At 44.4% G+C, this 25,563-nt stretch overlaps 1 protein-coding gene across 1 annotated transcript; it reads left to right on the top strand.

Annotated features, from left to right (window-relative positions):
* Positions 1 to 1,457: 1,457 nt before the first annotated feature.
* On the top strand, positions 1,458 to 25,479 carry LOC110488905 (protocadherin-12). Its single transcript, XM_021561363.3, has 4 exons — positions 1,458 to 4,974; positions 7,182 to 7,273; positions 9,561 to 9,709; positions 23,459 to 25,479. Exons 1-4 carry the CDS (start codon positions 2,053 to 2,055, stop codon positions 23,863 to 23,865), a joined length of 3,570 nt encoding a protein of 1,189 aa, XP_021417038.3. The 5' UTR covers positions 1,458 to 2,052; the 3' UTR covers positions 23,866 to 25,479.
* Positions 25,480 to 25,563: the final 84 nt, after the last annotated feature.

Genomic DNA, 25,563 nt, shown 5'->3' with positions numbered 1-25,563 from the left:
GAGGGGGTAGTGGTATGTTTGCCCGTGTGTGTGAACGTGCATGTGTATTTATACTTTGATAGAGAGACAGAACTGTTAAGGACTCCCACCAGCTCTCCAAATGGGGATAGGAGGAGAACAGCTTTATGTGTGAAACGGATCCCCTGTTTGTTTAGGAGATAGAACCTAATCGCATTGGCCGACCTCTGCTCTCTCTGGCCGCACAGAGACGGTCGCTCTGAGGGGAGTCAGCCTCCCCTTTTGGCTTTTTACGAGGTCTGGGGACCCTTAACTATGTCTCTGAAAACATACAGTGGAAAGGGACTGGTATCTTCAGCATCATCTTTCCCAGAGTTATCACCCTGCCCGGTGTTATCACTCTGTGAAAAGCTTTTATTGGCCCGCACAGTGATAGGTTTGTTGATGTCCAAGCTGAAAGGGAAACTTCCCATGCTATTGTTTCTGGTATAGGTTATAGGCCTACGGTTCCTTTGGTCCAGCTCATCAAATAATTGATAAGCATTGTGATAATACAAACAGGATATTTCTATTAAAGTAAACATTGATTGATCAGGTTGATCGGTCAGGCTTTACATGTTGTGTTAACCGTAAAGAGTATAACAAACTTTGTCTATGTAGGCTATTAGATCATTTCCTGTCACACATTCAACTTTTATATATACATGCAGAGCTAAGATTAGGCCATCTCACACTCCTTTATAATTTTCCACTAGTGGAGATCCATAAAATTGGCAAGATGTCTGTTGTTTATCAGGATTGCTTGCCCTGTTTGTTAGCATCTATATTGCATCTATTTTGCATCATACACTACATTGTTGCTAGACCTTCAGTATGGATAGCTTCTACTTTTTACAACAGCAAAAATGTTAAGTTCTTGACTGAGCTATGTGTGATATATATTTTTTTAAACTGCTCAACAATTGCAGCTTACTGCTGAGAAACCCAACAAAAACCACATCATATTACAACAAAACATGAAAGAAGACATTAAAGTAATCCAAAAATGGGCATTTGACAATCTAAAAGACGTTTTCTACTGACAAGTTTGAAGTTGCCCACACATTTATCAGCAAGTGCTATCTAGTGTTTAGGATTTCTGTCGCGAGCCCAGACCGTAGATCATGCAGCTCTGAGTGGAGAGCAGGCCTACAGCTAAAAGTCCCATAGGGGCAGAGCTTCAAGCCCACTACTGAGTTAAAGATCCACAATGCAAGGCTCTGATGGTTTTTTGAATATTGCAGGAAAAAATGAACAAGGCAAAATGTGGTCTGGGGGCAGAGAGGGAGGATCACATTTCTTTAAAAGCACTCAAATGTTGTTTCAACTCCTGCTTAATTTCCTGAGGGCCCATTTTTTTTCTTTCTGTTTTAGAGTCCAGATTTGCATATGCTCCATGCCTCCTGTTCTGATTGGCTGGGTCCTCCCCTGCTTGTATCATCACAGATCCAAACTTCCTCAGTGTTCTCCTAACTTTACTTTGTAGCTACAAGCTGATGAACCGAGAGGCTGGGAGCCAGCAGCTGTGTGAGTGAGTAATGCAGTAAGCTATGAGTGTATGTATGTGTTAGAGAGGGAAGCAAGAGTTATAGTTATAGGGTTTGTAATTTGGTTCTCTGACTCAACTTAAGGGTTGTAAGGTTGTTGGTATAAAAAGGATGTAGGGTTATCTTTAATTTCATTTTAATTCTGTTTTGTTAGGAAATACATTTTATTGTTTCATTGATAGATTTAGCTGTAATTGTTGGTATATTTTGTGCTGATATTCAGAGCTCTGTAAAAGTGTAAGAATATGGGTGGATGAGCAGTTTGATTCATGGTATTTACTGATAAAAACATAATTCTATGTTTTGTTGATTTATAACTCAGATATTGAACTATCAACATTTTGCTGTAGCAGGCTATTTTCAAAGGAGATATTTTCTATCAAAAGGTTGAACTTTTTTTCATCAGTCATCAGTATTTAAATTGAAGAAGATCATTTTAGAGTAGGGGCAAAGAATTACACCACCTTATCTCAGTAGTTTATAGTGGGTGTTAGACATGCCCTTTTAAATGCTGGACAGGACAGTAATATCTCACACAGTCATGCTGCTGGCTCTACTGCTGGTTCTGTGTCTTGCTTCTGGGGCCCAGTCTTCAGACCCGGCCCCAATAACAGTTATGTACAGAGTCTGGGAGGAGCAGCCTGTGGGCACCAGGGTCGGCCATCTGGTCGATGACCTGCGTCAGAGAGGCGAGACAGAGGCATTGGAGGATTTCCAGGTCGTGGAGCATGGTCAAGCCCTGCCTTTCTCCATCGGAGCGAGCGACGGAACTCTCTCCACTCTGGGACAGCTGGACCGGGAGGAGTTGTGTCGAGGCTCGGACCTGTGTGAGTTGGCCTTCAGTGTCCTCTACAGGAAAGGTGGTGCTATCCACTTTCTGAGGGTGCGGGTGGAGGTGATGGACCTGAATGACCACAGCCCCACCTTCCCCAGTGGCAAGCAGGAATTGGAGATCTCTGAGACGGCCACGTTGAGGATGCGGATTCCCCTGGACCGAGCCGTGGACCCAGATGCCGGCCCCAATGGACTGCAGACCTACTCACTGTCCGTTAACCAGCACTTTGCCCTGGATGTAAGGAGCACTGCGGATGGGCCAAAGCAAGCAGAGCTGGTGGTGATAAAGGAGCTGGACAGGGAGGTGCAGTCCTCCTTCGAGCTGACTCTGGTGGCCTGGGACAAGGGGAACCCTCCCAGGTCGGGCAGTACTCTGGTCAGAGTCAAAGTCTTGGACTCTAACGATAACAGCCCCATGTTTGAGGATGGCACCCCCACCGTGGAACTAACTGAGGACACAGCCCGTGGAACTATTGTCATCAACCTCAAGGCCACGGACCCTGATCAAGGGGCCAATGGGGAGGTTGAGTACTCTCTAAGCAAACATGCTCCACCTGAGGTGCAGAAGCTTTTCAGTGTCCACCCCCAGAGTGGGGCAGTGACCTTAAAAGGCGAACTGGACTATGAGGACAAACACTCTTATGAGGTGGACATCCAGGCTCGCGATCTTGGGCCCAACGCCATCCCCTCTCACTGTAAACTACACGTCAAGCTGAGGGACGTCAATGATAATGCACCAAGGATCCACGTGACTTGGACACCTCCTGATTCCCCAGTGGCAACTGTTTTAGAGGGTGCACCGGAGGACACATTCCTTGCACTGGTGATGGTCTCTGATGCAGACTCCGGGGACAATGGGAATGTGCACGCCAACATCTGGCACGGATCAGGCCACTTCCGCCTCAAGAAAATCCATGGCGACAACTACATGATCGTAACCAATGGCACCCTGGATCGCGAAAAGGTCATGGAGTATAACCTCACGTTACTTGCCCAGGATTATGGTGACCCTCCACTGTCATGTGTTAGATACCTAGTTGTCCATGTGTTGGATGAGAATGACAATGCCCCTGTGTTCTCCAAGTCCCACTACAGGGCTTCCTTCAAGGAGAACAATGCCGTAGGCCTACAGGTCCTCAAGGTAGAAGCTAATGATGTGGACATTGAGCTCAGCGGCAGGGTGTCCTACTCCATCCGAGAGTCCAATGAACTGGGAACTCCCACGGCGTCTTTTGCCATCCACCCCATCAGTGGCGTAGTCAGCGCCCAGCAGTCATTGGACTATGAGGAGTCTCCAACCTACTCCTTCATCGTGGAGGCCATAGACCATGGGCATCCACCCCTCACCAGCACTGCCATGGTACTCATCGAGATCCAGGATGTCAATGACAACTACCCCGTCATCAAGGAGCCAATGCCAAAGAAAGGCATAGCCTTTGTGAGCGTACCTGTCAACGCAGAGAAGGGGGAGATGGTGACAGAGCTAGGGGATGGTGCTGAAGAAGGCTCCACCTATCCTCCGATCGATCGCTCTGCACAAAATGGACTTTCAGGATTCCTGGCCACTACCATCAAGGCCAACGATCTAGACTCTGGCCTCAATGGAAGACTCAGCTACATGATCACAGATGGAAACCCCACAGGACTGTTCAGACTTGACGACACTACTGGACAACTGTATGTTAACACGACCAATGCGACAGAGCTCATTGGGAAGACTTTCAAAGTGGATATCGCTGTATCGGACAAGGGCTCTCCAAGGCTAGTGACAAAGGTCACCTTGGAGGTGACTTTCGTCAACTTGCGGGACCATCTGAAGAACTCAGCCCCTGGTAACCGTGGCCATCTGAGTTTCACCATGATGATGGCCATATGCCTTGGGGCCAGCTGCCTCCTGCTTCTCCTGGCTGTTGCCCTGGTGACCACCTTCTGTAGACCCACGAAACGAGACAACCATGCCTACAACTGCAGGATGGCTGAGTCCACCTACACGCGTCACCCTCGCCGTCCACAGAAGAACATCAGGAAGACGGACATCCAGCTGGTGCCAGTCCTGAGGGGACGAAGGGAGGACCCTCCGGAAGACGAGGATGAAGCCCAGCCCCTCTCCCCTATGCCCCTGGTGGTTGAAGAGCAGCAAACCGAAAGGCAATACAGCATAGCCACCTCCATGCACCCAACAGTCCACTCCCAGGCCTACCCTGATGGGGGCGCAACGCTGCCAGTCTCCCATACCAGAACACTCAGGAAACCTGGGAGCATCGAGCTGGACGGCACTCTCCCTCAAACACCCACCACTCCTTACCGAACCCTGCGCAAGGCAAGAAACCCTTCGTTGTCCTCCTCACTCTCTCAGAACAGCACCCTGAGGAGACATGGGAACTCTGAGATCCAGGCTAGGCCTGACGTTGAAGAGCCAGAACCATCCTCCCCAGTGTCCCAGGTAGCAACACTTAGAAAGTCCAAGAACACAGACACCAGAGGTGGACATGATGCTGAAGACCACAGACGGATACTGAGGAACTTAGTCCGTCTCTCCATGGCTGCCTTCGGAGACAACTCCATCGAGCTGTCTGCTGCCTCTCCAGAAGTACAGGTAATAAACATTTTAGTTATAAATACTACAAACATGAATGCACATTTGGTATATATCATGCAATGCATTACCTTGATTTCCATCATTCTCATGTTAGATGATACCGTATATACATCTAACTAATAACAGACTTTTGTTTCGTAAATAGGCCTTCTTTTTTTCACTTAAAGAATTACTGTAAGTAATTAAGTGTAACCTATAGGAATATAAATTGAATGTCCTGAGAGCAAATGTTTTTCTCCCTCTGTTCCTCTCTGCTATTTTGGCCTGGTGTTTAGCTTACATATAGGAAGCCTGAGGGGACAGCTGACAGATGATGCTGGAGCCAAAGCATTGAGTTTATTCAGGTGCTCATGTGTCAGCCACTGTAATCCTGTCTACTTCTGTGCCCCCCGAGCAATCTCTCCTTTTACTCAATATCACATAACAGATTCATACAGGGGAGGAAAAATGCCAGGAAGAATGAGTAGACCACTCTTATTCTCTAAGGGGGAAGCCCAGCCAAAGTAAGCTCTGATATGTCTGTAGTGTAAGGTAATACTGCCTTGACATGTAAGGACCTCGAGTCGTCAGTTACAAATGGCCCAAATTGCTATTTCTGAGCTCACTTTAAGCAAAGAAAAACAGCAACTGTAAAGGTCTGGTTTCCAACTACTCCAGAAGTGCTGTGCTAGTCAAACGATGCATCCTCATTGAGGGAGAATTCATGCAGTCGACAATGCCAACACCCAATGGGCTTAGAACATAGAGTCTGGCAAGGTCTGAAGGCCTCATGTGACTTCCATTTTAACAGCAGGAAGAGGCCTGATTCTTGACCCACCTTTCCTGCACCCCCGCCCGCCCGCTCGCCCCACTTGGCACTTTGGCTTTAGAGTCCCCCCGTCCTCCGCCTCCACACGTTCATATTTCGGAGGTTCATCCTGGAAGGAAACTGGTCAGAGAAGAATAGTCCTTTATGTAAAAGCACTTTCCTGTCCACCCTCGACCCTCTGTGTGCAACACATACATGTGCCTACACACACACACACACACACACACACACACACACACACACACACACACACACACACACACACACACTTCCCTCTCTTCACATCACAAAGCCTGTTTCCTCTCTGAGCTTGGGGCCACAGTTAGCAGCACATCCGGTCCTATAAAAAAGATGCCAGCACAAACCGCTCCAATTGTCTAATTGAATGACACCCATTCCCTCTCCCACAGAAAGTCACCTTTCTTTCACATGTTGCAACAGTTAAACCAACATATACCATGAACATAGATAAACAATGAGAACCACAGCACTTCATGGTATTTACATGCTGTTCAATTTAGTAGATTAAAAACTCTGACGTTTGTCGGCATTGCCTTTGTCAGGGAGTTAAACGATATCCCATACAGTTGGTATAAAACTGTCCAAACAGCCTCAATACACTACATTCCCCAAGCACTAGTTTGTTATTCTGACTTCTGTGTTATAATATCAGTAGCTGGTTTCCATCCAATTAGTGACATATTTTCATGCGGATATTCTCAAATCTGAGAATTTCCCCACTAGAGGTGCGCTTCCATCAAACTGACTTTTTGCGAATAAAATGCTGTGCGTGATGATGAAAGGTACATAAAAAACACTTTTGGGCTTAAGTTTCCATGTACCGAATAAAAAGTTATATGTGTTTCCAATCAATTGTTAACTTTGTCGATGATTTTGGCACAAAAAGTATTTGATAAAGAGCAAATGTGCCCACTCTGGTCTTGGCACCAACAGCTTGCAGATAGGCTACAGTGCAGACGGTACCTGATGCGATTATGGATAAGAGCGAGATCATTTTTATTACTATATTAGCAGCCAAGCACCGATGATCATTTCACCAGCATTATTTATTTCATCTGTAGCCTAATAAGCTGCATGGTTTTCAAAGTCGTCATGGGAGGACCACAAAACATAGTATTTTGTGACTGCAAGTTTACTTCGACATGATGGTTATTCTATTAATATTTACGCTTAAAAGCTTTTCCATTGTAATTGTTTACAGACACAAAAATATCGCACCATGTCCAACGAACAAAATGTCTATCGACATTAATGAAATTGTACCGACACTTAGTCTTTCCATCACACCTGTCGTGTTATTTGACTTAACATAAAAAGGTTGGCTGGAAACAGGCTTACTGTCTCCTAACGCCTCTCTCCTCCTGCCAATTTACAGCAGATCTCCCAGCTCCTCTCCCTGCTCCACCAGGGCCAGCTGCAGCCGAGACCCAACTTCCGAGGCAACAAGTACTCCCATCGCGCTGGCAGGTGAGTACATTTCCTCTTTCTTTTTTTCATTTTCTTCCCTTTTTCTTTTAATTATCCCTCCTTTGTTTCAGAGCCATTTGGCTGTTGATCACTACTACCGCTACACGCATCGTTTATGTGAGATTTTCATTATGTATTTTTTCACAAAATGTTGACTTATCTCAAAAGCGTATATATTTACAACGTCGTGTTTTTTATTTATATGAATCCTTTATATGTACAAGTCATCCCATTAAGATGTTTTTCTCTGCTCGAAGGCACCTTATAAATAATTATAGTTTCAAATGCTCCTATGAATATACCTAGGCAATAGAGCTCAGGTTTGTGTCTGATAAACCGGAGGACCACCTCTGCCCTCAGTCTGCCAGTAACAGGAAGAGAGTCTCATAACCTAGGTGGTCTGCCAGTCAGTCAATGTGTCAGGGGGCATGTTAGAGCATGACTCGCTGCCCTGACTCATGCCTCTAGGGCAGGAACCAGCACATCCAATGACCACAATGTTATTATCATCTATAGTGAGAGGTTTATATGGCGTGAGAGGTTTGTATCTGGTTCGGCTTCTTAGCTAACACGAGGAATGAAGAGTCTGTCATAGTGTTTTCTTTCATTGAGATCATCTTAAAACAAGACACAGGCACAATGCAGACTTTTCTCCTCTACTCGGTTATCTGTTTTTATGTGTCATCATGACACATAAAAACATGTTGACCCCCCCCCCCCCCCCCCCCCCCACTGAGAGGTGACATTAGTCTACCTGATTGGGTGAGACTTCCTGTCTCTGGCCTGATTGGCCTAGCTATCTCCCTTGGGACCAGGTCTGTCTGGCTTTGACTTGCTCAGATAACGTCTCTGACAGGGAGCATGTTCTGTTATCAGTCTATACCTCAAGTCTCTGGTATTTTATCATTAAACACTAAAACACCTAGAAGTACAGTGCATTTGGAGGGTATTCAGACCGCTTGACTTTTTCCACATTTTGTTACATTACAGCCTTATTCTAAAATCTTTTTTTTTGCCCTAATCAATCTACACACGATACCCCATAATGACAAACCAAAAACAGTTTTTTTGAAATGTCCGCAAATTTGTTAAATATAAAACAACGTAGATATCACATTTACAAAAGTATTCAGACCCTTTACTCAATACTTTGTTGAAGCACCTTTGGCAGTGATTACAGCCTTAAGTATTTTTGGATATGACGCTACAAGCTTGGAACACCTGTATTTGGGTAGTTTCTTCTATTCTTCTCTGCAGATCCTCTCAATCTCTGTCAGGTTGGATGGGGAGCGTCACTGCACAGATATTTTCAGGTCTCTCCAGAGATGTTCGATCGGGTTCAAGTCCGAGCTCTGGCTGGGCCACTCAAGGACATTCAGAGACTTGTCCCAAGGCAACTCTTGCATTGTCTTGGCTGTGTGCTTAGAGTCGCCCCAGTCTGAGGTCCTGAGCACTCTGGAGCAGGTTTTCATCAAGGATCTGTCTGTACTATGCTCCGTTCATCATTCCCTCGATCCTGACTAGTCTCCCAGTCCTTGCCGCTGAAAAACATCCCCACAGCATGATGCTGCCATCACGATGCTTCACCTGGATGTTTCCAGGTTTCCTCTAGATGTGACACTTGGCATTCAAGCCAGAGTTCAATCTTGGTTTCAACAGACCAGAGAATCTTGTTTCTCATGGTCTGAGAGTCTTTAGGAGCCTTTTGGAAAACTCCAAGCGGGCTGTCATGTGCCTTTTACTTAGGAGTGGCTTCAATCTGGCCACCTGATTGGTGGAGTGCTGCAACCTTATTAAATTGTAAAAAAAAAAAATGCTTCTTAGCAAAGAGCAATTTCTCAAGCAATATTTTTGCTAGGACTGTCTGGGAGGAGAGAGGTTTGGAACTACATTTCTTATTGGTCTATTAACTAATTTGCCCCCTGGTGATGTCACAAGACAGGCCCAAACTCCATCCCACCAAAACAGGCAGAAACTTTGGGCAGTCTTTATTAACAGCTCTTACACTAAAAGGGCATTATCATAATTTTCAGAGTATTGTTCCAACCTCTTGATGTGGCAATATATATAAAACACAGGAAAATGAAGGTTTTGACTGCACTGGTCCTTTAAACTATTATATTGAGCTCAGATCAGCATATTTCCAGAATGGAATCAACTTTCTCCCATCCAAATGTGGGAAAATTGAACAGGACAGTCATAATGATGGTTCCACAAGATGGTTGACGTTGGTTCTAAAATGTCCTCCCTCACTGTCCCTGACACTCCCCTGTCTGCTTCCCTGAAGGACCGGCGTTCAGGACACTGATTGTCAGAGCACCAAGGACAGTGGCCATGGCGAGAGTGAAGCCGGAGACATGGACTGGGACACGGGCCGAGACTCCCCTGTCAACCTGCTACTGGAGGAGGACCTTAACAACCTGCTCAACAACCCTGGTAAGAACCGTTTTTATTTTTCAATTAAACCTTTATTTTACTAGGTTGTCCCATAGACATCCGAATACTCTTTCACCACTAAAGAGAACTTATACTATTTTATAGTCAACAAAAAACAATAACATTGAAGAAAACTTAAAACAAATAAGGGTCAAAACTAACAAAGAAAAAATAATTTTAGTTGCATTCCTAGCTCTCTGTGGGGCTTCATTCTATTCTGACAATTCATAGCTGAATTCATAAATGACTAATAATGGGTGTTTTCACTCAGCCGTAAAGATTCACATTGGGATATACTGTATGTGAAACAGTAGTGAGCGCAGCGCTCTGTATGGTCGAACAGACTAATATGTTCACATTCTATAGTCCAACATACACAGTAAGTATATGTGTGGAGTTCCTTCCAGGTATTGTTCAGGTCATTGTCTCGTTCTGACTAGGGGCCCTGTCTTTGTTCTTTTCAAATCAAAGACACACCCCTTAGTTTTTCTCACTTAAGACCTCCGGGCAAATACAGGGATTTCTATCTTTCGGTTGATCTTCAGTGAGAGCAATATAAAGTCTATGCTGGTACAGTAATCTCACACAGGGGTGTTACAAAGACCTGCGTGTGTGTCTGTGTGTAATCCTTGAGTCACCCGTACCCAAAGGCAAAGGGGTCCTCCATTAGCGTTGTAAGTCACACTATATTTGTGAGACACGCGAATGGTGAGAAGCTCAGGCTCTTTGAGGATTCCTGACTATGTTTAAGCCGCCTGTTTCTCAGATGTTTTGTCTTCTCACCTGGAGAATCTTTCTTTCTTGTATTTTGCTATGGTAGTACCATTTTCTAAGCTGTATAGAGCAACCAGACAGACACACCCCGTCACCACCACCCACTCTTCCCTGAGGCAGTGAACAGATAGTCTCACCTCTGACATCATGTTTCAAATCCAATTTGTTTGCCACATGCTTCGTAAACAACAGGTGTAGTGAAATGCTTACTTACGGGGCCCTTCCCAACGATGCAGAGAGAAAGAAAATTGAGAAACTAAGAAAAGTAAAACCCATGATAATATAAGTAAAAATAGATACACAATAAGTAACGATAACTTGGCTGTATTACTAGTACCGAGCCGATGTGCAGGGGTACGAGGGAATTTAGGTCAACTGCTACCTACATGTACAAATTACCTTGACTAACCTGTACCCCAGCACATTGACTCGGTACTGGTGCCCCCTGTATATAGCCTCATTATTGTTATGTCATTTTCTTGTGTTACTTTTAGATTTTATTGATTACATTTTTTTTAACTTTAGTTTATTCAGTCAATATTTTCTTAACTCTATTTTTTGAACTGCATTGCATGTTAAGGACTTGTAAGTAAGCATCTCACGGTAAGGTTGTATTCGGTCCGTGTGACAAATGAAATTTGATTTGATATACATATGAATAGAGGGACAGATAGTAAACAGTAGCAGAAGAGTATGTGAAAAGTCAAAAAAAATGTAGTGCAAAAGTGGTCTATACAGAGAGTCCGGGTAGTTGTTTGGTTAAATATTTAACTAACTATTTATCAGTCTTACGGCTTGCGGGTAGAAGCTGTTCAGGGTCCTGTTAGTTCCAAACTTGGTTCATCGGTACAGCTTGTCGTGCGGTAACAGAGAGAACAGTCCATGAATTGTATGGCTGAAGTCTTTGGCAATTTTTATGGTCTTCCTCTGACACCACCTGGTATAGAAGTACTGGATGGCAGGGAGCTCGCCCCCAGTGATGTACTGAGCCTTCCGAATTACCTTCTGTAGCACCTTGCGGTCGGCTGCCAAGCAGTTTCCATATCAAGGAGTGATGCAGCTAGTCAAGATGCTCTCAATGGTGCAGCTGTAGAACCTTCTGAGAATCTGAGGGCCTATGCCAAATATTTTCAGCCTCCTGAGTGAGAAGAGTCATTGTCGTGCCTCTTCACAACTATGTTGGTGAGTTTGGACCATGATATATCCTTAGTGATGTCGACACAGAGGAACTTGAAGCTTTCGGCCCGCTCCACTACAGCCACGTCAATGTGAATGGAGGCGTGCTCGGCCCTCCGTTTCCTGTAGTCAACGCTTGTTTTTTTCGATCAGTTCCTTTGTCTTGCAGACATTGAGGGAGAGGTTGTTTTCCTGGCACCACAATGCCAGGTCTCATTGTTGTTGGTGATCAGGCCTAGCACCGTTGTGTCTTCAGAAAACTTTAAAATGGTGTTGGAGAGCTTTGTATGCATCTGTGTGAGTGGAATAAAGGTGATCTAGCGTTTTTTCACCTCTAGTTGTATAGATGACATTCTGATAGAAATGAGGTAAGACTGATTTCAGTTTCCCTGCATTAAATTCACAGGCCACTAGGAGCGCCTCCTCTGGATGAGCATTTTCCTGTTTTCTTATGGCCGTATACAGTTCATTGAGTGCCGTCTTAGTGCCAGCATCTCCAACTTCTTAATCATAGCCTCAATTTTGTCCCGCATATTGAATATAGTTGCGGAGAGTCCCTGTAATCCCAGATTCAGGTCATTCAGGTGAGAAAAAACATCACCCAGATAGGCCAGTCCTGTGAGAAACTCATCATCATGCAAGACAAGTGAAAATCATGGTCAGTAAAGAAAACTTTAAGCTTGTCTCTCAATTCAATACTTTGCCCCTTGATAACCAGCACACTTCTGTCTGTTGTTAAAGCGTTACATGGTCGCTGCCTTTATCATTGCGTAGTGCAGAAAATACACGAGAGTTCAGGGGCCTTGCTTTAACAAAGTTAACCATGTTCATTGTAGTGCCCAAAATGTATTTCAAGCTGTCAGGCATTCCCTTGGCAGAAAGAGCCTCTCAGTGGAGGCTGCAGTGTACCCAAGTGGCGTCAGGAGCAACTGCTTGCATGTCATGGCTTTTGCACCATCACTAAAGATACCAACACATCTTGACCACCAAAGTCCATTTGATGTCACAAAGCTGTCCAATACTTTAAAAATGTCCTCTCCTGTTGTCCTGGTTTTCCAGTGGTTTGCAGAAGAGAATGTCTTCCTTAATTGACCACCCATAAACATAATGGACATATACCAGGAGCTGTGCCAGGCCCACCACGTCTGTTGACTCATCCAGCTGTAACGCATAGAATTCACTGGCTTGTATGCGAAGCAGTAATTGTTTCAAAATCTCCTGCCATGTCACTGATGCGTCGTGAAACAGTGTTGTTTGATGAAGGCACTGTCTGTATAGTTTTTGGGGGCTTTTTCCCCCAGCATTGTCCCAGCCATATCCGCGGCAGCAGGAAGAATGAAGTCCTCCACAATAGTATGGGGCTTGCCTGTCCTAGCCACTCGGTAGCTCACCATATAAGACGCTTCTAGCCCCTTCTTATTAATGGTATCTGTTGCTTTTATACATCGTACTACTTGAAAGTTGTCTTAATTCTCGCAAAATAATTATATGCATGTTCAAATAGGCTTGTTTTGTTTCTAAATGTCTGCGCAAGAGTGAACGTTTCATTGAGTTGTGAGATAGTACTTTTGCACATATAACACACTGTGGCTGAGGAAAGGCACTACTCCCAATATAAGTGAACCCCAAATCAATCTAGTTCTCATCAGATTCACAACTGTCAGTGTCCATGCTAGCTGGGCTAACAACAAATGTATAATTATTGATGCTAGCGTTGGATGTGCTCATGGAAGCAGAACAACTTGTGTCGTCAACAGGTGCAGGTGTAGTACTGCTGGTAGTAACAGTACTACCAGTAGAGCTGGTGTGTGTCTCTATGGACGCGGGCCTTACTTTCTTTTTGACCATAGAGCAAACCGGAATGAGCAGCAGCTATGTTTGGCTACATACGGACGATTAATGACATTCCTGCTAGAGAATAATGGTTAATGTGATTGAATGTTAATTATTCGACTAGGCTTCCTGTATTTGACATTGTGTTGTTATTTCGCTGAACACAAGATGGTTTAATTTTATTTTTGTATGTTATCCGTGTCGTCGTTCAGCCACGACTCAGTGAAACATAAGATATTCCGATTTTCAATGTCCCGTTGGTAGGATATTTGTGATCGTAGCTAGCCTATTTTGTTATCCAATGATTGTACGTTGGCTAATAGGACTGATGGTAAAGGCAGATTGCCCACCTGCCGTCGGATCCTTACAAGGCACCCCGAAGAACGTCCCCAATATCTCTGTCGCTTCTTCATGTGAATGACAAGATTTGGGCCTTGTCGGGTGTCTGAAGTAAATCTTTTGCGTCTGACTCGTTAAAGAACAAATCTGTGTCCAGTACGAGGTGAGTAGTCGCTATCCTGATATCCAAAAGCTCTTTTCGATCATAAGAGACGGTAGGAGAAACATTATGTACAAAATACGTTTACAAATAAGGTGAAAAAACACACAATAGCACAATTGGTTAGGAGTCTGTAAAACGGCAGCCTTAACCTCCGGCGCCATTCTTCTTAGAAGATTTCTATGGGCACAAGCACTGTTCATGTCACAATCTGTTCACACCCCTCTTGTTGGTGGAGAGAATTTAGCATTCTTTGTAAAAGCTTATTTCCTGCAATTCTACACATTTTGTCATGGGGCGCAAAGAACATTTAGCCGTTTTAAAGCATATTTTCTTGCAATTCTATACATTTTGCTATGTCTAATGTGTATTCATGTGATATTTGAGTGACAAAAAAATTACAACTATATCTATGGGCTAAAAAAACGAAATAATTTTTTTTTAGCTGACATGGGCTACTTGATCTGGACCTTTCTGACAAGTTATAAATAGCTCTCTAATTTATGCAATGACAAGAGGAAAACTGATGATGCACGACCCAATTTCCAAATTGCACCTTGTGCATTCTACTATTACAACTTTCAAGAGTACATTTAAAGCCAGACTGAGTTCCTTAAAACTCAGTCCGAACCCCGCACCCCCCCCCCACCCCCCCCCCCCCCCCCCACCCCTGCCGACCCCTCACGCACCCCACCATTTGGGAACCACTGCTGTAGCGTACTGTTCAGATAGGTTAACTCACGTGTCCAACTCATTCCACGGAGGGCCGAGTGTCTGCGGGTTTTCTCTCCTCACATGTACTTAATTGATGAAATATGGTCATTAATTAGTAAGGAATTCCCCTCGCCTGGCTGTCTATTGACTGAAATCTGGAGACTGACTAGGTCTGTAACACGTGTCAAACTCATTCCACGGAAGGCAGAGTGTCTGCTGGTTTTCGCTCCACCCTTGTTCTTAACTGATGAATTAAGGTCACTAATTAGTAAAGCACTTCCCTCACCTGGTTATCTAGGTCTTAATTGAAAGGGAAAACCCACGTATGCTAGGCCCTCCATAGAATGAGTTTGACATTTATTAACATTAACTCCTACAGAACTAAGCATTTCTTGCAGTAAAATGAGTCACCAAATGTAGGCAACATTTGGAAAAATATAATTTCTTTCTTTCAGCATCTTGAATGTGAATGCGCAGTTAGATACCATCTGTAGAGTTGCTATCTTTATCAGCATCATAAAAGCTGATCGTATTTCAGCTACATGACATTATGCTGGTGAGCAAGGGTTTATTTAGTCTTCTAGGGCAACATATAATGACAAAAGAGAAGCTGCATGTTTCTAACTATAGACAAGTTGACTAACACAGGGTTTCCCAAACTCTGTCCTGGGTCCCCCCTTGGGTGCATGTTTTGGTTTTTGCCCTAGAACTACACAGCTGATTCAAATAAACAACTCATCATCAAACCCTGGACTAACAGGCCTCAGATTTTCACTTTATCCTTTATCACATATAGTCGAGTCAGGCGGTTGTGGATGGGTTATGACCGGTTGTGGATGGGTTATGACCGGTTGTGGATAGGCTATGTCGTGTCTTTACTATCATTAAATGAAGACTTTTAGTTTTTATCAAAGATTCTCTGTAATTATTATCACGCGATTAAACTGATTAATCATGCAACAGAGACAGAGATGGCCGCCTGGCTTCGCGTTCCTAGGAAACTATGCAGTTTTTTGTTTTTTTACGTTTTTTTACGTGTTATTTCTTACATTTCTTACATTAGTACCCCAGGTCATCTTAGGTTTCATTACATACAGTCGAGAAGAACTACTGAATATAAGATCAGCATCAACTCACCATCAGTACGACCAAGAATATGTTTTTCGCGACGCGGATCCTGTGTTCTGCCTTACAAACAGGACAACGGAGTGGATCCTATGCAGCGACCCAAAAAAACGACTCCGAAAGAGAGGGAAACGAGGCGGTCTTCTGGTCAGACTCCGGAGACGGGCACAGCGCGCACCACTCCCTAGCATTCTTCTTGCCAATGTCCAGTCTCTTGACAACAAGGTTGATGAAATCCGAGCAAGGGTAGCATTCCAGAGGGACATCAGAGACTGTAACGTTCTTTGCTTCACGGAAACGTGGCTTACTGGAGAGACGCAATCCGAAGCGGTGCAGCCAACAGGTTTCTCCACGCATCGCGCAGACAGGAAAAAACATCTTTCTGGTAAAAAGAGGGGCGGGGGCGTATGCCTTATGACTAACGTGACATGGTGCGATGAAAGAAACATACAGGAACTCAAATCCTTCTGTTCACCTGATTTAGAATTCCTCACAATCAAATGTAGACCGCATTATCTACCAAGAGAATTCTCTTCGATTATAATCACAGCCGTATATACCCCCCCCCAAGCAGACACATCGATGGCTCTGAACGAACTTTATTTAACTCTCTGCAAACTGGAAACAATTTATCCGGAGGCTGCATTCATTGTAGCTGGGGATTTTAACAAGGCTAATCTGAAAACAAGACTCCCCAAATTTTATCAGCATATCGATTGCGCAACCAGGGGAGGAAAGACCTTGGACCATTGTTACTCTAACTTCCGCGACGCATATAAGGCCCTGCCCCGCCCCCCTTTCGGAAAAGCTGACCACGACTCCATTTTGTTGATCCCTGCCTACAGACAGAAACTAAAACAAGAGGCTCCCACGCTGAGGTCTGTCCAACGCTGGTCCGACCAAGCTGACTCCACACTCCAAGACTGCTTCCATCACGTGGACTGGGAGATGTTTCGTATTGCGTCAGATAACAACATTGACGAATACGCTGATTCGGTGTGCGAGTTCATTAGAACGTGCGTTGAAGATGTCGTTCCCATAGCAACGATTAAAACATTCCCTAACCAGAAACCGTGGATTGATGGCAGCATTCGTGTGAAACTGAAAGCGCGAACCACTGCTTTTAATCAGGGCAAGGTGTCTGGTAACATGACCGAATACAAACAGTGCAGCTATTCCCTCCGCAAGGCTATCAAACAAGCTAAGCGCCAGTACAGAGACAAAGTAGAATCTCAATTCAACGGCTCAGACACAAGAGGCATGTGGCAGGGTCTACAGTCAATCACGGACTACAGGAAGAAACCCAGCCCAGTCACGGACCAGGATGTCTTGCTCCCAGGCAGACTAAATAACTTTTTTGCCCGCTTTGAGGACAATACAGTGCCACTGACACGGCCTGCAACGAAAACATGCGGTCTCTCCTTCACTGCAGCCGAGGTGAGTAAGACATTTAAACGTGTTAACCCTCGCAAGGCTGCAGGCCCAGATGGCATCCCCAGCCGCGCCCTCAGAGCATGCGCAGACCAGCTGGCCGGTGTGTTTACGGACATATTCAATCAATCCCTATACCAGTCTGCTGTTCCCACATGCTTCAAGAGGGCCACCATTGTTCCTGTTCCCAAGAAAGCTAAGGTAACTGAGCTAAATGACTACCGCCCCGTAGCACTCACATCCGTCATCATGAAGTGCTTTGAGAGACTAGTCAAGGACCATATCACCTCCACCCTACCTGACACCCTAGACCCACTCCAATTTGCTTACCGCCCAAATAGGTCCACAGACGATGCAATCTCAACCACACTGCACACTGCCCTAACCCATCTGGACAAGAGGAATACCTATGTGAGAATGCTGTTCATCGACTACAGCTCGGCATTCAACACCATAGTACCCTCCAAGCTCGTCATCAAGCTCGAGACCCTGGGTCTCGACCCCGCCCTGTGCAACTGGGTACTGGACTTCCTGACGGGCCGCCCCCAGGTGGTGAGGGTAGGCAACAACATCTCCTCCCCGCTGATCCTCAACACTGGGGCCCCACAAGGTTGCGTTCTGAGCCCTCTCCTGTACTCCCTGTTCACCCACGACTGCGTGGCCACGCACGCCTCCAACTCAATCATCAAGTTTGCGGACGACACAACAGTGGTAGGCTTGATTACCAACAACGATGAGACGGCCTACAGGGAGGAGGTGAGGGCCCTCGGAGTGTGGTGTCAGGAAAACAACCTCACACTCAACGTCAACAAAACTAAGGAGATGATTGTGGACTTCAGGAAACAGCAGAGGGAACACCCCCCTATCCACATCGATGGAACAGTAGTGGAGAGGGTAGCAAGTTTTAAGTTCCTCGGCATACACATCACAGACAAACTGAATTGGTCCACTCACACAGACAGCATCGTGAAGAAGGCGCAGCAGCGCCTCTTCAACCTCAGGAGGCTGAAGAAATTCGGCTTGTCACCAAAAGCACTCACAAACTTCTACAGATGCACAATCGAGAGCATCCTGGCGGGCTGTATCACCGCCTGGTATGGCAACTGCACCGCCCTCAACCGTAAGGCTCTCCAGAGGGTAGTGAGGTCTGCACAACGCATCACCGGGGGCAAACTACCTGCCCTCCAGGACACCTACACCACCCGATGTCACAGGAAGGCCATAAAGATCATCAAGGACATCAACCACCCGAGCCACTGCCTGTTCACCCCGCTATCATCCAGAAGGCGAGGTCAGTACAGGTGCATCAAAGCTGGGACCGAGAGACTGAAAAACAGCTTCTATCTCAAGGCCATCAGACTGTTAAACAGCCACCACTAACACTGAGTGGCTGCTGCCAACACACTGACACTGACTCAACTCCAGCCACTTTAATAATGGGAATTGATGGGAAATGATGTAAATATATCACTAGCCACTTTAAACAATGCTACCTTATATAAATGTTACTTACCCTACATTATTCATCTCATACGCATACGGATATACTGTACTCTATAGCATCGACGGTATCCTTATGTAATACATGTATCACTAGCCACTTTATACTATACTATGCCACTTTGTTTACATACTCATCTCATTTGTACATACTGTACCCGATACCATCTACTGTATCTTGCCTATGCTGCTCTGTACCATCACTCATTCATATATCCTTATGTACATATTCTTTATCCCCTTACACTGTGTACAAGACAGTAGTTTTGGAATTGTTAGTTAGATTACTTGTTATTACTGCATTGTCGGAACTAGAAGCACAAGCATTTCGCTACACTCGCATTAACATCTGCTAACCATGTGTATGTGACAAATAAAATTTGATTTGATTTGATTTGATTTGGAACTAGGAAGTTGGGGCTCCAAGGAAAATATTCAGATTACAAAGTTATAATTTTCCTAATATAACATTTCAGATATTTTCATATCTGATCAATAGTCTTCTGATTAATGAATTCTTCTTTACCTCACGTTAGTCTCATTCCAAACATCGTAAATTGTTGGTTATCTGCACGAACCCAGTCTTCACTATGAGTCATCCATACATCAATTGTCTTAAATCATTTATTTATTAACTAACTAAACAATCACAAAAGTGCACACACAAACAAACAAAGTAAATATGGTTACAAGAAATGATAGGGGAATGTGCCCTAGTGGGCAAATCGGCATGGCAGCTTGTTAGACAAAAGGGGAGTGGGGGTCAGCTGAGAAGTCACTACAGTGTTGATAATTATTACAACTGAAATGCTAATCCTTTGCACATGAACACTCACTCATTCAGAAACAATTGCAATCAATATATATATTTACGCTCAGTGTGTCGTCGAGGTCTCTGTTGAAAAGTTTGTTTCTGTTGGAGAGTTTGTCCGCCCTCTCTGTCGTGGTTAGAATGGATAGTTCAGAGTGACATTCATTCATGTCGTTATGGATAGATGTTTCGGCGGTTGTCGGTCTTCGCGTTCAATGATAACGAATTCCTAGCTGCAGACTAGTAATTAATATCAAAGACCGGTTGTAGATGGGATATGACAGGTTGTGGATGGTTTATGACCGGTTGTGGATGGGTTATGACCGGTTGTGGATGGGTTATGACAGGTTGTGGATGGGTTATGACCGGTTGTGGATAGGTTATGACCGGTTGTGGATGGTTATTAGCAATTGTGTGCGGGTGAGCAAACAACTAAACCATACACCACTAGTGTGTAGATCAGTGTGTTTTCAGCACCCCTTTTTCAGAATGTGGCCTCACAATCTCTATCTGTCCTTGAGCTCTGCTATTTTCTTTCAAATCTGCATTATTTTGTTTGGTAGCCATATCACCCATTAAAGGGACAGTTCACTTGAAAATCTAAATTGAAACTATAGTCTTAGAGAGGATAGAAGATGAATCACAAATCACCAATTGAGTTGTCAGATTTACTAAACCAATGATTATGACCTTAATTAAAGCTGAGCTCTGACTTTAAATAGATTTGTAGATCTAACGCTTGGCGGTATGCTTTAAACTGCTTCCATATTTGCGGGTGTTTGGTTGTGGTTGTAGTCGATCTACCACAGAAGGGATGTTCTCCACATCAAACCTGTTTGTGTGATGTGGTGTGTGGGGGTTCCTCTGGTTCCAATAAGAGGGTAATTGTTTTCTGAGGATTTAGGGGTTCCCTGCTGGTGGGTCCAGTCTAATTAAGTTTGCAAGGGGGCGAGCCATGGATCACGGAAAATAAAGAGAAGAAGGGAGTGGGAGAGGGAAATTAGATGTAGAGTGGGGGGTGTAGATATAGGGGGATGAGGTATAGAGTGGGGGGGGTGTGGAGAGAGGGGATATAGAGAGAGTGGGTGGTGTAGAGAGAGGGGATATAGAGAGAGTAGGGGGTGTAGAGAGAGGGGATACAGAGAGAGTCGGGGGTGTAGAGGGGATATAGAGAGAGTGGGGCGTGTAGAGAGAGGGGAAGAGAGAGAGTGGGGGGTGTAGAGAGAGGGGGAGAGCGAGATAAGGAGAGGGAGAAGAGTTTGCAGACATAAAAACAAAAGGGGTTAGACCAGGGATGGTCAACTTTGATGGGGGCCACAAAAAATCACAAGGGGCCTTAGTGGCTCGCGGGTCTGCATACCTACATTCATACCCACACAAGCAGTCAGAGTAGGCATTAGCCTTTTGGGGACCTAAGAAACATTTTTGCTAAATCTTCTCTCCTTCCCATGGAAAAATGTGTATAATTGCAGAATTTTAATTTTATGAATACATTTTATTGCTTTATACACATTTTGCCATGGGGCATAGCATTTTTTAAAGACTTTTATAGCAAGTTTGCTGCAATTATACACATTTTGTCATAGGGTGGAGAGAAATGTTTGTAGTTTTTAATATGATATTTGAGTGAGAGTGACTAACAAAATCAATCGGGGCCCCACGTCAGTAATTCAACCATGACTACTACAACTTTAGATAGCTGATATGGGCTAATTGAGTGACTGTCAGTGGCTGACAAGAGAAAAACTGTTGATGTACAACCACATTTCAAAATTGCACCCTGTGTATTCTACTACTCTAACTCTCAGACCCAAATGAGTTCCATTTGTTTTTTTGGAAATTGATCCGCGGGCCTAGTACCCCACCCCTGAATTAGACAGTAAGAGGGACAGAGAAATAGAGAGAGAGGGGATGGAGGGGGGGACAGAGGTGTTTGCAGAGAAAGCAGCCAGACAAGGAAGCAGCATTTTATTGAACCCAGGCAGTTAGCTTGTGAGTTAATCTCTCTCTCTCTGATGTGGTCTGCTGTGGGGCTAACACTGCCTCCCCAGCCTCCGTGTCAAAGTCAAGCAGTCGCAACAGACCATGTACAAGGGCCAGCCTGCCCCTTTAGTTACTGGCAGTTTATATGCATGCTAGCAATGTTAGCAACGCTCTCTTCTGAGGTCTCCGGGAGATGACAGACATGAAAGATGGCCTTAGAAGTAATGGTGGTTGACTGGTTCAGGGCCACTTCGTTTGATTACCTGTGTGTGTGGTTCAACAACTCAAGAGTTAACCCCCCCCTCCACAAATATGGAGCTTCCTCTCTTTCATTCAAAAACCCCCACATACATGGAGCTCAGTCTGAACATTCCAAACAAATACTGCAGAGGATAACTATCTTACAGGGATTTGGGGCGAAACATGATGCGTCTGAACGTCATGTGGGATTTGTGTAGGTTGCTCTTCACTGATGTGTAGGGTAAACACAGCGGGATAAGGATTTGTGTAGGTTGCTCTTCACTGATGTGTAGGGTAAACACAGTGTGTAGGTTGCTCTTCACTGATGTGTAGGGTAAACACAGCGGGATAAGGATTTGTGTAGGTTGCTCTTCACTGATGTGTAGGGTAAACACAGCGGGATAAGGATTTGTGTAGGTTGCTCTTCACTGATGTGTAGGGTAAACACAGCGGGATAAGGATTTGTGTAGGTTGCTCTTCACTGATGTGTAGGGTAAACACAGCGGGATAAGGATTTGTGTAGGTTGCTCTTCACTGATGTGTAGGGTAAACACAGCGGGATAAGGATTTGTGTAGTTTATGGATTGAGATTTAAGTCAAGGTCTGTCAGTGTCACAGTGGGGGGAGAGAGTATGAGTGTCTGTGTGTGTGTGTTTGAGAGAGGGAATTAGGGTGTGTGTACTGTATGTATGTGTGTGGGGAGAGATGCTAGCTGCTGGGGTCGTTCAGGAACTTCTCTGCAAGTGTGTGTGTGTTGCTGAGTGTGTGTGCACCAGGTCTGGTTGTGATTTAATGAGGACCACAGGGTGAGTGATCCACAGCAGGCGCTTTTTCTAGGCCACGAGCCTAATCAGATTGAAGTGAGGAGAATCAAGTTAAAGAGTTGGGGAGGCCAAAACAAGAGGAGTCATTCTGGTGTTTTTTATATTTTTTATTCCTGGGGTTGTAACCTGTAGCATGTTGCTTGTGTTTTGTCATTTAAAAATGTCTCTCGATAGTCTCTATCCATTTTGCTGAAATGTGTTTTCTTTTTAAACATACCATTTAAATGTAAATGATCAGTTATACTACAACTAACACCCCCCCCCAAATACATAAGTTGGTCAAGATAATCAGGCATGGACATCCCCATAATGCCTGGAATGCTTAACTCTAGAGATTGGCTTAGCTTTAAGTGGATTTTCACCCGTTCTGAGTCTGTTCATGCTCATTATGTGTAAAACCACTTGGCCATTTTACTTGAGTATAACTCAGGATATAGCCAAGAGATGACAGGAAATGCCAGATAAATATACTCCTCCTGTGATTTCCTCCATCCTGCCCCCCCCCCCCCCCCCCAAAGGAAATTGTTTTTGAGCAAGATTGGACTTTTACCTCCATAAGCTTATTTGTTATTAACTTATTTTTCTCTTTGTTGTCTTTAACATACCAGATAATCATTCTCCCATCATCAGATTTCATTTAATGTTGTTTTCACAGGAGGAAAGTCATTTTCTTAGGCGCAAACAACAACACTGGCCAACAACAACAAATACTATAACAAAGGACACCCATGTGTATTGCTGTAGAGCTGTTGCTTTGTCTTATATACATGTTGTTAAACTGTTTTGCCAGTTTTATACTTTATCGACATGTTCTCATCTCTTTCCTTGTCTCTTATCAGATGACGTCTTTGCTGACATAGAGGACCCTGCATGGATGGCCCGCCTCTCCCTCCCACTCACTGCAGACTACCACAAGAACATTTTTGTCCCCGACGGGCCACCGTCCTCCGACACCCATTGCTCCCCAGACACCCTTGACGACTCCTCCTTCTCCACCTTCGGCAAGACGCCGGAGAAGGATGGCCCGCTGGGCGGGGCCTTGCTCTCCGAGGTCAACACCTTGTTTAACATGCTCCTGACCCAGAAGGGCGACTCCCAATCACGCCCCTCGCCAGATGTGCTCTACAGATTGTCTGCCGCCTACCGGCGCTCGCTGGGGCTGGACGGAGCTGCCAATGCGCCACGGAACTCTGGGAACCCCGAAAATACGTCCCCTCTGGCTCATTGCTCGGCCCAATTCCCTTAGGCCTTGTCTTAACATGGTTACGTCATGGAATTCAGTCTAAAAGAAGTTGTAAAAAAGACAGTCTCTACAAGCCAGAATGTTGAATACAATGATATTCAAACGTACGTTGCCGGTTGTCTGTGCTGTTGGTCCTTTTGGCAGTAGGAAGTGTAGATAGGGTATCCACAGGAAAGTGTTGTTTACACAGCTTTTTGCCACGCCATTAGTTTCTGTCACTTGTATTTTCCATCTCCTGATGCATTTCAAGTGATGCACAATATGTCAACATTAGCCGGATGTAACTGAATGTTGTTGACCAAAGCGCATTACTTCAAAAGCAGCTTGAAGTGCTTGTGAAATTTGCCAGATGATTACGTGGGACAACGTTTGGTCTGTGGCATCTTTTACATATTGTGCATGTCGCTTGCCGATTTCGTCAGCATTGAAAATACAAAGCAACATACAGACCAACGTACTGAAAGTTGGGTTGATAACACTACTCTGTGGATATTTTGTCTCAGATGACCTCCTACATCAGGACAAAATCAGCAGACAACAGGTAAATTACATTCAGATGAAGTTTATTCAACAGTCTGACTTGTGATGTGACTGTTCACAAAAAGGGAGCCTACATGTTAGAGACGAGAGTCGTCCACTCTTGGATTCGTAGAGGCTATCTTAGACCCAACTCCTGGTTTGAAAACAGTTGCATCAACTTCATTTGATTGGTTCCTGTGTGTTAGGGCTATTTAGAATGTCCAGTATGTTCTTACAATCCCCCCCAAACCGGTGACTGTGTTTTCCTTTTTGCTGTGGTTGCAGAAATGACTGAACTGCTCAAGCTTACAACAGCAACCTCTTCTCCTAACATATCCCCATTAGGAGATGTCAATTACACTATTAGCCCCAGACAGACTGCTTCCCTGTCTGGAACAAGCCAAGGCCAGAAAAGGGAGAGGAGTTAACCTAAGGTCTTTGTTCAGTGCTGGAACACGGTCAATGCACTATACAGTACTCCCTACATAGCACAGTGTACATTTAGCTTGAGATAAATGTTACACAAGTAAACTGTTTCCCTCATGTGGCACATTCTCCCCTGTATCATTCTGATAAACACTTCTGACCAGAGAGAGAGAGAGTTAATCAGTGGGAGCAACAACACGGTGCTATTCTTTATTAGCGTTGTCCATGGTATGAATGGCTGAGTTTGGCAACCCAAGCAAAGAGTCCAAGAAGGAAATGGCTCTTTGTCTTTTCTTAAGAGAAAACACTAGCGAAACTAAGTCCTGTTCCTGAGGATGTCTGCCGCCATTTCCTTCAACTCCATTTTGAGAAATGTCTCCATTGTTGATTACTATTTGTATTTACTCAAGTAAATTCCTTAGCTACTGAAAAATGTAATATTTACAGAGGTAAATATGCTGTTTATTGAGGTCTGTGTAAGAAAACATAAACAGGATTTGGTTTTAGATATTTGAATGGCTGTAAAAGTGTTATAAATTAACTTTTTTGACAAAAGGTGTAATTTGTAACCTTGCTTGGGAGAATATGGCATTTTTTTGGCCATAAATCAAACCAGCAGCACTTTGTACATACTATTTTCTAAAACATTTAAATAAAATTGTTTGAAAACAGCATCATGCTCATTTCATCCTACAAATTCCACGATGTTGAGGATTTTGACTTTTTTTTTTTAAATTTGATTTTCTTTGGGTGAGA

The sequence above is a fragment of the Oncorhynchus mykiss genome, chromosome 14 (genome assembly GCF_057628025.1).
Source record: "Oncorhynchus mykiss isolate SJ-2025 chromosome 14, ASM5762802v1, whole genome shotgun sequence".
Taxonomy (NCBI): domain Eukaryota; kingdom Metazoa; phylum Chordata; class Actinopteri; order Salmoniformes; family Salmonidae; genus Oncorhynchus; species Oncorhynchus mykiss.
This window is presented reverse-complemented; position numbering and strand designations above follow the sequence as displayed.